Below are 12,138 nucleotides of genomic sequence, written 5' to 3' on the forward strand. Positions count from 1 at the left end.
ATAACTGCCGGTTATACACAAGCTAAACACGAGTACAGACAGGTGTTAAGTACATGATACGTAGTAGTATAATACCATTTTATTATGTAATAAAGCCGTTAGTTTCTTTCCTTCATCCATCATAGCAGAGAACAACTTCCCGTTGAGGATAATGGTTCGTACAAAATGAATACTTACCCACATAAGCTTTTCAGACGACGCGTAGTCGTATCCTACACGGTGACCATTAGCCAATTACTTTTATTTTTTTAATTTTTAATTTTTATTACTTTTATTCAGAAAGATGTATAAAATGGAGCTCCTCAGTTCATGTCTTTCACGGCTTAAAACCGCGAAGGACCACCTCCATTGTTTCCTCCGCCTTGGTACTGCGTCCTGGGCACATACGGCACCTCTGGTACCTGGTTCTGTGGCCACTCGTTCTGCAGCCTCTCCACTGCCCGCCGGATCGTGCCTCTCATGTCCTTCCGATGTGGGAATCCAGGTGGTTCAAGCAGGCTGTTGCTGCTTCCCCCTTGCGATGATGGTCCTGCTGGCGGCCGATTTGCTGCATGCATCGGCGCATGTGTATGTGTTGATCCCGGTGCTGGCACTGACATCGATGCTAATGTCGATGTTGAGTTTGGTGCAGGAGCTGGTTTGGAATTCTCCTCCTTACCAGCTACTGCCTCACCAATGTACCCATATTCTTGCCTCACTTGCGGTCGAGGAGGGTACGGCGGTGCAGCGGGCGTAGAAAGATCCGATCCAGAGTAGGCTGTATAATCCCCAGAGCTTCCTGAGTGTGTGTGTAGCAGCTCCAGGCGGGAATATCTATCCGATCCCTCTTCTTCATCCCGCACACCCCTGGGCATCCCCGGCGAAATGTCTCCTACCGGGTAATAAGATGCCCTTCCCCCATTAAGGAACTGCGACGAATAATTGCGCAACCTGAATCCCTCCAGATAATATCTCGCCAACGTCCTTTCCAAACTCCACATGCGCTCGTCGATCCTCAGGTCAATCAACCGGATCAACTCACTCACCTGCTCCTCCTCATCCTCCTCTCCGCCTTCCGCATTAATCGGTGCCAACGGTCGCAACGACTGCGATCTAGGTATACCCTGCTCCGAAAAGTAGTAGTTTGCCGGTCCACCAGAGGATTCCGCCGAGTATCGACCCAAGGCGATATGATCCATATCTGCATTGCCGGATCCCTTATTCGGGTGTATCGTCAAGCCTGCAGCCCCCCCTGTCACTGCAGCGGCCGCCGCGTTGGCAGTGCTCATGCTCATCGCTGTGCTATACCGCGCCGAGAGCCGCCGATCCTGTAAGGTCAAGCCGGGGGACTTGAGCGGGAGATGATCATCCAACTGATCAGGATCTGCACTGCTGTCTAAGCGTGAGAGCTGCTTTTTGAAAAATAATATTGTGGCCTCGTATACGCTCCTTTGCCCTTGTTCTCCGTTCTGGGTAGGATAACGTTCTGAATTGGGTGAGGTTCGCAGGATGTATCGTTGCATGATGCCCCAGCTCTTGTATTTGCCACTCCCGAACAAAAAGATCCAGACTGCCAGGGCGATCGATGCCATTCTGTAAAAGGAAAATGATAAGGACACTATGGTGAGAAAGAAGCAAACGATGTTTGAATGGGAAACGGAGATCTCATTATTGCACCATACCCTCCGACGGCTCCTGCAAGGTCGACCCACGTGTAACTTTGCTTGTCGATGTATTTGTTGACGTAGAACGTGTCTGGAGAGATGAGGACCCGTCCGATTACTTTCTGGTCTTCGAAAAATCCAGCATGCATCATCCGGAGATTTTGCTGCCAGACACCGTAGCAATTATTTTAAAGCAGATTGTGAGTTGCCAAGAACGAGGCTGACATAAACTGACGTTATCCTTGTTGCGCAAAGGCACAGATCAGAAACGTACCTTTTGAAGGGTGTAGTGCTTCTGAGGTTCGGCGGAGTTCAGTACCTTGTGCTCGGTATAGACAAATGTCAGGGTATTGATCGACGCTAAATGATAGTGACGATTGGAACCCAGATGAATGGTTAATACTACGATCCAAGCACAATGAGAAATCATCAGCTCACACCTTCGTCGACGTTCAACTTACGAATCCCGACCCACATTGCCTGTTGAAGTTGCATCTCGAGATTGCCATCCTGAAATGGTCGTAAGATAGAGAACAAAGAAGTGACAGCATCGTTAATAAATCAATGCCTTGGTCGGCCTGGGTGATCTGGATGCAAAAATCTCGGTCAAAGTCCGCATAGAAGACAGAGTCTCTTACCCACATCGCTATCGATAGGCCAACATCCTCTGCCCCGGTGAAATTGGTATTACTTTGCACCACAAAGATGATTTGGTCCGTTGCGTTCTAAGTCAAGACGAGAAGGAACAATATAAATTCGAGTTGAGTATCTGTAGCACGCATTGGCAAATATACAGACAAACAATGAACATAGTCCGTAGTGTGCCATACCCTGTTTGATCCATCGTTGTTCTCTGTAAAGAGAACGTTCCCCTTCGGACTGAATACCACACAATTGCCCTCCGAGGGCCAGTCGCCATTGGCACGTAGATTGAGCGCAGTAGCACTGGATATGTTGATAAATTCTAAATGATGGTATGAAGGGAAGCATGATTGAGTGCTAAAGCCTTTCTTGATTTTATGCCTAACTGTATCGGTCTCAGATTTGACCTCGTCCAGGGTGACATGCAGCACGCCGCGTGTAGGTGAGGTGAAAAAACAACAAAAAGGCGCGTTCTACGGCTTTCACATACCGGCAGGAGCAGGTCTAACAACATCGGGACCGTTAGTGCCGTTTGGGTAGGTGACTCCGCGGGTTAGCAGTTGGACATCGACAGAGTCCATACGTTCACCACAGACAAGCATGCCTGGAGCAGCGATCGTGTCGATCTCGGTCAAGCTCACGGAGACGACGTTAGCCTGCTGTAGGATAGAGTTTATCTTTGGGAGGGAAGCGGCGACGAGCATTCCGAGGGTTACTGCGAGGAGGAAGATGCGGAGAGCGAGCTCGTACGTTACGGGGACGCCGCAGAGGATGAATCGTTTTGGCCTCGGAAGCATGGTGTGATATTGCTACAGAAAAGAGGGAGGCTGCAAGGGAGAGAAGAGGAGGGGGCTTTTGTTGGCGATGGGAATGATCTCTGTGAATGAAATGAATGAGAGGAATGAGATGCACCGGCGCAGAGAGGGAGAACAGACAGACAAGCGAGCGAGCGAGTGAGAGAGTGCAACGGGGAGGGGGAGAAGTGCGGAGGAACGAGACAGCGACTGCAGAAAAAGAAGGCGGCGGATGGAGGATTGGAGGATGCAGGGGGACAGAGGGATAAAAGGCAAAGGAAAGGGAAAGTGGGCAAAGAGTGACAGATGGGGCGTAGAGGAGACGAGGTGTGGGCCGGAGGATGGGGGGAATTATGCCAAACCGCAGGCTGGCTGTGCACAGTGTGCGTCTATTATTGGGGAGGAGTAACAGTGCAGGGGCGAAACCCAGACCAGTCGCGTACTGCACCTACAGCAACAACAACAACAACAATAAATAAAGAGCTGCAACACGCCCTCGCCGATCGCCGCAATACATATGTCTTCCTCGTGATGCACTTGAGTAAAGAAAAAGCGCTGAGAGAACGTCTGGGGGGATGGTGTGTGCATCTGCTACCTGCAATCCATCGTTAGCATCATGTCAGGTTCATCCTTCCGTTCAATAAAAAAAAAAGAAGACAAATAGGCGGAGTCGATGTACGGACACGGACACGGACACAGCGATAGACTAATGACAATGATACTAACAATGATAATAATATAATAATAATAACAATAACAATAGTAGCAACAATAACAACGACTCCATCCTCTTTGCGTAGGCGTCGTACAGCTTGCCACGCTGTCGTCCTGTACATCCACACTTCTTTGATATATATCTTCACAGCTACTCTACGTCGCACATTGCACACTCTACATACGGAGCAGTACAAAGTCTTCACTCAAATTAAAAGTAGTAGTACCCAGTTGCCACCCACGACACTGGTTAAAGCGCCCTAAATTCAATGCACAAATTCAGAGTCAGCCGACGATTGGACAGCGCCCTTTTCCTTCTATCCTTTTCTTCTCAAATCCCCTTTTTAGATCTGGACCATCATCATCATCCGAGTTATTTGCGTCTCGCTCGACATAGCCACACATACACTTTCAGGTGTGCAAAGCTTTTTTTTTTTTTTTTTTGGCATTCGGGTATAGAGGCAGAATGAAGCAAATTGAAATAGAAATATATATGATGCTTGGGCTAGACTAAACAAACAAGTAAACGAATGGGGAGAAGGGGAGGGAGCGGAGGGTATTGGGGCATACAATGGTATGGTATATAGAATGGATGGACTTTGTGCATGTGCGAATTGTCAGGAAGTTCATGGAAGTATAAAATTGAATATCTTTGCGTGCAATTGAAGGAGTGAGTTCATAAAAATACTTTTGTGTGTATGTGATTTGGCGTGGCAGAGACAAAGAGTGAGAAAGGAGAAAAAAAAGAAAGAAAAAAAACGAGAAAAATAATAGTGCAGATGACGCGTCGAATACCTCTAATGCCTCCAAAAGGCTTCTTGCTTTGTTTCTCGGACGAACCTCCTTGAGGCCGTTCATTGGTGTCAAAAAAGAAAAAGAAAACGGGGACTGACTTAGAATCGATCATCAGCGCCCTCGTCCTCCTCCTCGTCTCCTTCGCCCTTCCGCTCCCACCGGTCGACAGCGCGCAGCGCATACATCAACTTGGCCTGTTTGCATGCCTCCATCACGATAATGTTGATGTGGCATCGCTCCTCCGGTCGCAGCTCAAAGCCCATGTTCTCAAAGTCGTTCTTGTCGATCTTGTTGATGTCCGACAGATACATCTGCGACTGTAGACCGCTCTCGGATCCTTCCTGAACTGGTGCCTCAACCATGGTGATGCCATGACACGCCTTGCGGATGTACGTTGCCAGTGTCGTGTTCATGAATTTCGACAGGTTTCGGTAGTTATACTCCTGATGCAATAGTCCACACAGCCGCAGGGTGTAAAACCAGATCGCCTGTCGGAAAGCAAACGTATCGACGCCTCCCTCATGCTTCTCGCCGTTCTCATCAAAGAAGCTGAGATCCGTAAAGTTTAATGTCTCCGCATACTCGTCCTCGAGACTTTCGCTGAGTTCTGGAAGACATTTTGAAAGAAGGGCCGAGGCGTCATCCTCCCAGCGGAACTCGTGCACTCTGAAGACCTTGTAGAGCCTCGATCGGCAGTCGAACAATGCTGGTTCGACCTGGCATCCCATGTCCAGAAAACGACTCATGTCTTCCTGCACCGGTCGAAATTTTCTCTCTGTCGGCTCTTGACCCGACAATGTCTCCGTCAGCGGGGTCGAAACGGGTGGCGAAATAATTCTTGTCTCGGGTGCAGGAAATGCTAAAAAAAAAGAAGGGACGAGTAATCGTGTCAATATATGAGCAACATGAACAACATGAGCTGCCATTACAGTACTCGGCTCCTAGCGCAAAGGAAAAAAAAAGAAAAAAAAAAAGCTTACTGTCTTCAATCTCCTCAAATCCTGGAGGAAGATTCTGTTCTGTGGGGTCCTGATCCGCATCCGCATCGCTATCTCCGTCCTCTCCATAGCTGTAACAGGCGTCCGTTTCCATTAATCTCTTAATCAACTCTGCAGTGTGCATCTTCGACGTCGCCTCATCGTATGTCCTCTTGGTGATAGGCGCTGGTGGAAGTGTGATGTGAAAATAAAACGGAGATCGAACCAGGTCCTCGCCTGGGGCACGATCCTGTGTTTGATCTGATGTCGTTGCAGACGAAGCTGTGTGGGGTGACTTTGCCCCCGAATCCAGGTCGGGTTGGGGGGAGGGAAGCATTGACAGCGGGCTCATCATACTCTCGTCCTGAGACTTTCTCGTCTGAATCTTTGACATATCCACGACTGTGCCTCCAACCATGTCGATCTCGGGGACAATACCACAGGTCGCGACAAACATACTGATGCTGTGGACCGTTGCCATGATGACTATTACTTGAGCCAGCTCACTAATGGTCCAGACATTGTGGGGATTATGGTTGGATTCGCGGCAGACGAGCTCCTGAACGTGCCTGGGCTTAAGTAGCCATGGCTGGTGAGCCATTAGTCCATTGAGCTTTGCTAGGTTCCTGATCTTTTGGGTCGTGAATTGCAGACCATTCAACCAGGTGGGGTCGCCACCGCTCGTCAAATAGTCTAGCTTCATCATTGAAACCATATATTGGCAATTGTATTGAGAGGCAGCCTAAAGAGGATAGAGCGGAAAGTACAGATGTTTTTAGCGCCAGGATTTTGTATAACATGATGTCAGATTGCTTAGGACGTCTTGGTTCGTCCTATCAGATCAAATCATGTTGTTCCCGCTACTTTACCATGATCGCGACATAACACCGCCACGGTTTGGGAATAGGTCCCGGTCCATTCATCATAATCTGCTGCGAGTTCTCAAACTTTTCCCAGAAGGAAGGAAAGAAGGCCATGATACGGAAGAGGTTACTGGTCCGGCCGTAGTGAAGGAACGTCTGTGTCATGATCTGCTTTGTCGCCTCGTCTGGCACGCAGCCCAAGGATGGGGGAAGACAGCCTGAGGTACGCGAAAGAGTGGCGAGCGAAGATGAGGAAGGCGAGCGGTCTTTGGCAGAGAGTGTAGGCGAGGCACATCTGGAGTTGTCTGGGCTGTCGAGCAAGTAAATGTCTTTAGGATCGATAAAGAACGATGCTGAAGAGTGGATCGGTTTCGGGATGGGAATGTGAAGCGACTATTTGTCATATTTAAGAAATAGTGTCAGTGAGTGTTTTGCGCTCATGATCCACAGGACATAGAATATGAGGCAAGAGGTAAACAACATGAGGAAGGGCAGTAGTAGATCAAGAGAATGTTGCCTTACCTCAAGTTCATTCAGAAGACCCACAAGACAAATTTTGACGTCCTTGTATGGGCAGCAGATTGAGAAGCGGAGGATAGTCAGGATATGGTGGCGCAACAGTCTCGCAGCCTCATCGACCTCTGCAACCCGTTCCTCCATGGGAGACAGTTTGTCAGGTAGGGGTCGGTTAAAGTGCACGTCGGGGTCGTTCTGGAAATGGTAGCTGGACGAGGTCATGGGCGAGGACGAGAGGGCGGCGCCCTGGCCACCGGCAGCATCAGCGGTTGCGGTCGAGAACGAGGAGGAGGCCGAGTGGCAAACGCCGCTGGAGCTGGGCGAGCTGGAGCTGGGCGAGGACGCAGACATGGAGGAGTCCTTTCTGGACCGAGGCCGGTGAGGAGACACTATTGAGTCCTCGACAGAGGAGGTTCGGTGGTGAGGATGTGTTGAGATGGTGAGCTTCTCGATGGCACTGGGGAGTGTCTGCTGGCAAGGGTCGTCCTGTGCTGCTGGGACTGCACCTGCTGAGGATGCAGCTGGGGGTACAGAGGGGAAGAGGGTGCTTTCGATGGAGCACGCGGCACCGCCGGCGGCACCTGCGGGACTGAAGGGAGGGGTGAGGTTGGCAGCAGAGAAGGAGCCTGGGCGGGTCAGGTCAGCGAGGGCGCCGTTGTCGGTGACGACGCGCGCCCATTCGGTCACGATCTGGACGATGTTGTCGAGGGCGCGGGCCCTGTTGATGGGGTTGCTGTCGAGGAGATCATTGAAGAGGACGGCTCTGAAGCGGGAATAGGTGACGGATGAGGAAGGGATCGATTGCTTAGGGAAGGGGTCATCTATCGGCGACAGGAGCATTGGATGTTTAGATTAAGCAACGAAGAAAAAAGAAGCAAGGGAGGATTAAAAAAGGCGACTAGGGAGTGGGGGATGATGCAAGGGACAAACTTGAGGGCGGGGGAAGGATGAGGCAACGGAGAGAGAGAGAGAGAGAGTGTGTGTGAGAGAGAGAGAGAAAAGAAAGCAGGAAAGCCAGAAGGTAGGGGTGGGGACACAAACAACAGCTGTGTGGGTGTGTGGGTGGGACAAGAAGATGCAGTGGGATTGGATGATGGGAGGTGCGTGTGTGCGCGAGTGCGTGTGTGCGTGAGAGAGAGAGAGTAATAGAGTAATAGAGTAAGAGAGAGAGAGAGAGAGAGAGAGAGAAGAAAGGGAGAGAAGAAAGAGAGAAGAAAAAAAAGAGGGATTTGTTGTTGTTGTTGTTTTGCTGAGGAGGAGAGAAAGAGACGAACGACAAGGAAACATGCGTATGTACTATTACAGCTACTGCTATTATTGCAACTGATTCAAGCAAAAGAGAGAGAGAGAGGAAAAAAAAAAGAGAGCAATCGAGGTCATTGTGCAGACGAGAGAAAAGAAAGAAAGAAAGGGCAAAGGGGAGGGAGGATTGTCCAAGCAAGCACGGCGACTTGATGTGAGTTGGACCGAGTGTACGGGTGTATGAATCGAAATCGACACATCATCCGCCATTCGCTCCACGATTACCCCCTCTACACCCTCAACACCTTTGTACCTGCTCCTTCTGCCTCGCTAGCGTCCCTCGTCTGTCTCTTCTCTCTCCTTCTCTCTCTTCTCCCTCTCTCTCTCTCTCTTTGTCCCCTGTTTTAGTCCCGCTCCCTAGTCCCCTTTTTGCTTCTTTGTCTGTGGATCTGTCCCTCTCCAAAATGGGTGTAAAAAAAGAGTCTGAACAGACCTCGGTTGCTGTGCGACCATCGCTAAAATACAGCACTCAGAGAGTGAGCCTTCCTTCCCTTTTGGAGATAAAGAAAAATAGATCGACTGCTCTCAATCCCCCCTCCACTTTTTCCTCTTCCGCCCTCTCTCTCTTTCTCTCTCTCTCGCTTTCTTGCTCTCTTACTCTCGTTTTAGCGCGTTCGAAAATACCGAGTCCTGAGAATGGGGCGATTAGCCTTGCATTCGGACAAAGAAAAAGCATATTTATACATGAAAGTGCAGTGAGCAGGTTTAGATGCATGCGCGCATGCATGCATGCATGGCACAGCGCCATATGTCCATACGAAACACACCAGCGCATATACATCATCACACAGGCCTCAGATGTTCTTTGAGAAACAGAATCAAACGAGAGAGATAAAGAGGCAGAGAAAAAAGAGAGAATGAAATCGGGAAATTGGCAGCGCTCTTATTCCCTTGGTCCCATATCCCGGTTTCTCGACCCCCTTCATCTCCTCTCGGTATCCACATTCCCTCGCGCATTTCTAGGAGTCGTGCTGTATTGTTTATTGATCCAACAGACAGAAAATGGCGCAACAGGAACTGAAATGGTTGACAAGGGGAAGGGGAGAAAAAAAAGGGGAAAAGGGAATGCAAAGTCAAAGAAAGTAATAAAAAAATCTGTGCGCGATTGAATTGTAGATCCCAAAACGTGGTTTCAAAGCAGCGCATGGACGAAAACAATGTGTACAACGCCCGAAAATCCACAAATGTTCGTTCATGCAAATACAGAAGGAAAATAAAGAACCCCCACCCCACCCCTAGTAACAACAACAGCACAACAGCAGCAACGCTTTGGGCCATCGATCGCTTTCTTCTTCTCCTTATTATCTATTACCCTCTAACCTTTTCAGTTTTCCCTTTGTTCCTTTTCTTCTCTGTGCTCAGACGAAACAAAATGATCCAGGATCATTGAGAACACTTTATGGGACTAGCATGAGATGATAGGGGGATCATCAAATATTTTTTTTTTGAATTGATTAAAGTAGGGGGAAATAACAAAAGAGGCAAAGGAAGGAGGAGGGGGGGGTGTTGGATCGGACTTTTGGTGTTTGCGTGCCTGGTTCCTTGGCCTTACCGTTTCGTACGTACTGACTCGGACTCAGTGTATTGATGAAGCTGGGTCCCAGCGCCAGTTGCTGTTGCCACAAGATGTCAGCCCGGGTCATTTTGGATCCTTCGTCTCCCGTGTGTTTTTCTTTTTTTTTTTCTTTTTCTCACACTCGATCGACAGTAAAGTGCACAATACAGTGCAGTGGTCAAGTGTGTGTAGTTATGCGTATATGTGTGTATGTGTGTGTGTATATATATGTGCGTTTGGACGTGTTTTTTTTTTTTTTTTTTTTTTTTTTTTTGGCGTAGGTCAATGGGCGGGTGCGTGAAAGAAGACTGCGTTCCTGTGAATGCGTGTTTGGGTGTTTGTGATGTTGTAGTTGCCAGCTGGTGGTATGTAGAATCCGAGTTGAATTGTGTCCAAGAAAAGAGTGTTTTGTTGTTGCGTTATTGATATGCTGCTGCACTCTTTCTTCTGCTCAAACGTCAACGACAGAGACGGAGAGGAAGAGAGGGAAGGAGGGAGGGAGAAAGGGAGTGTTTAGGCGATCGAGAGAGCAAAGAGAGAAAGAAAGAGAGAAAAAGAACGAAAGAAGGGAAGAGAGAGAGAGAAGAAAAAAAAGGTTACAAAGGCTTCCCTTCAGCGTCTCGTGTTTGCGGGAGGTGTGGGGCAAATGGCGGGACACTTTCTCTCTTTTATGTGTATATATTATGAGGATACATCCATCCTAGACCAGTAAAGACTAGTAAATCAATCGATACGTATCTCTTTAATAAATGCGGAAAATTAAAAAGCACCGGCAGCGAATCAACTCTACTCAACGGGCCCCAGAACCGCTCCTGCGGACTTCTTCGTACATGTACACAAGTTGGGCGGGAAAAGAGGGATTTGAAAAGAAGGGGCCCCCGGGGCCCCATGAACAAGGAACACACATGTACACATACACCCACACACACCCACACACACCCACACACAAATAACAGGCCTGTTTGATCCTCCATCGTTGAAATCCACTAATGCATTTCGTAGCATTGGCCATGATGTCATGAATTGTAGCTAGTCTAAACTACTCCGGGAATAATAGCCATTTCATTGTCGCTGCTACAGGCTTCATTGACACGACGGGGCTCACCCTGCTTCACGTGCGGCATCAGCATCAGCATCAGCATCAGCAAACTGCCACTGCTAGGATGAGTTACTATACCTCGGAAAGGATAATAGATCTTTCCAAGATGCATACATACCCTTCTCTCGTTTTTTTTTTCAGACAGAGATGGAAACAAGAGATGGGAAGAGGGGCTGCTTGGTGTAACAAGGCTTACATGCATACTATCGTTTTTGTTGCTGCTGACGTTCCACATCCCTGCATTGCATGCATATTCCTCGTGGCTCCCCTGTACAATACTCATCCTCTTCCTTCCCAGGCTCGCTACTCATCCCGCTGTTCGCCATACGGCTTCCATCCCCCCCTTCCTTCCCCCACATTGCAATCAGGACCTGCCGACTGACAGCCTAGATCTTTTACCTATCTCTCTCTCTCTCTCTCGCTCTCGCTCTCCATCTGTTTCTGTCATTCGTGTGATACTCAGCCATAGGAAGTTTCCCATATTTACCACATTTTCATTTTCGCCATGTCTGCATAGTACCCACTTTTTCAATCTTCAGTTACTACCTTTATTCGTTCTAGTGCTGACGAATAAAATAAATACCTTCAAGGGCTCATTCTTCCTCATTTAACACTTCAATAGATCATAAATATACTAATGCCTTTAACCGTGTCTCCGAATAACGAATCCAAGCAGTGAGCCTTTCAAATTCACGTCCAAAGAGCACGCGTTCATCATGGAGAAAAATGAATGAACTGTGCTCGCTCCCAGTCAGTCGAAAAAAATAAGAATTGGCGAGGGGTAACCGTAGGGTTTAGTCGTGGCTACTCGCTGCTATCTTTTTTTTTTTCGCTAGCGAGAACTCTCCCTGGACCCGAAGCATAAAAAACAAAGTTGTGTGAAACTGAAATGACTCTCCCAATTGAATCTAAACCCATGTAAAAAAAAAATCCTTTGCCTTGCTTGATTGCTTATCGAGTTGCTGTTCTGTGCTGGGGTTGAATTTTTTTTCTCACTTTTGCGGGTCGGTCCCTGGGATCCCTTCACGGCCAAACCCGACGCGTCAGCTTCTCGTAGCAAGACGCGTAAATCTGTGCGAGAACGCGTGTTCTTTTGTTTTCCTCCTTCCTCCTTCTCAGAGAATAATCACATACCACACGCGATCTATCCACAATGAAAAAATAAAATAAAAAAACTAGGCTTACGCATATGAATGTGCCCTTAAAACAAAAAAGGTTTTCCAGGGGCATATAACGCC

The 12,138-nt window shown here is 48.4% G+C and overlaps 2 protein-coding genes across 2 annotated transcripts; both read right to left on the reverse strand.

The window, feature by feature from the left end:
* Window positions 1-229: 229 nt before the first annotated feature.
* BC939DRAFT_464734 (uncharacterized protein) lies at window positions 230-3,482 on the reverse strand. Its single transcript, XM_051557414.1, has 7 exons — window positions 2,776-3,482; window positions 2,474-2,607; window positions 2,282-2,368; window positions 2,105-2,153; window positions 1,918-2,003; window positions 1,662-1,807; window positions 230-1,572 (listed from the first exon to the last, which is right to left on the reverse strand). Exons 1-7 carry the CDS (start codon window positions 3,080-3,082, stop codon window positions 324-326), a joined length of 2,058 nt encoding a protein of 685 aa, XP_051407849.1. The 5' UTR covers window positions 3,083-3,482; the 3' UTR covers window positions 230-323.
* Window positions 3,483-4,686: 1,204 nt separating this feature from the next.
* Window positions 4,687-7,784, reverse strand: BC939DRAFT_480851 (PA26 p53-induced protein-domain-containing protein; the record flags this gene model as incomplete). Its single annotated transcript, XM_051558972.1, has 4 exons — window positions 4,687-5,447; window positions 5,569-6,307; window positions 6,435-6,821; window positions 6,951-7,784. 4 exons carry the CDS (start codon window positions 7,782-7,784, stop codon window positions 4,687-4,689), a joined length of 2,721 nt encoding a protein of 906 aa, XP_051407850.1.
* Window positions 7,785-12,138: the final 4,354 nt, after the last annotated feature.

This window comes from Gamsiella multidivaricata, assembly GCF_025024155.1.
Source record: "Gamsiella multidivaricata strain RSA 2152 chromosome Unknown BC939scaffold_85, whole genome shotgun sequence".
Classification (NCBI taxonomy): domain Eukaryota; kingdom Fungi; phylum Mortierellomycota; class Mortierellomycetes; order Mortierellales; family Mortierellaceae; genus Gamsiella; species Gamsiella multidivaricata.

What these genes read in the sequence shown, in the direction of transcription:
- BC939DRAFT_464734 (XM_051557414.1), bottom strand. Translation starts at nt 3,082, where the DNA reads ATGCTTCCGAGGCCAAAACGATTCATCCTCTGCGGCGTCCCCGTAACG. An exon ending in ACAACGATGGATCAAACAGG is followed by an intron (nt 2,369 to 2,473) that starts GTATGGCACACT and finishes GTCTTGACTTAG; the next exon opens with AACGCAACGGACCAAATCAT. An exon ending in CTTGCAGGAGCCGTCGGAGG is followed by an intron (nt 1,573 to 1,661) that starts GTATGGTGCAAT and finishes TTCCTTTTACAG; the next exon opens with AATGGCATCGATCGCCCTGG.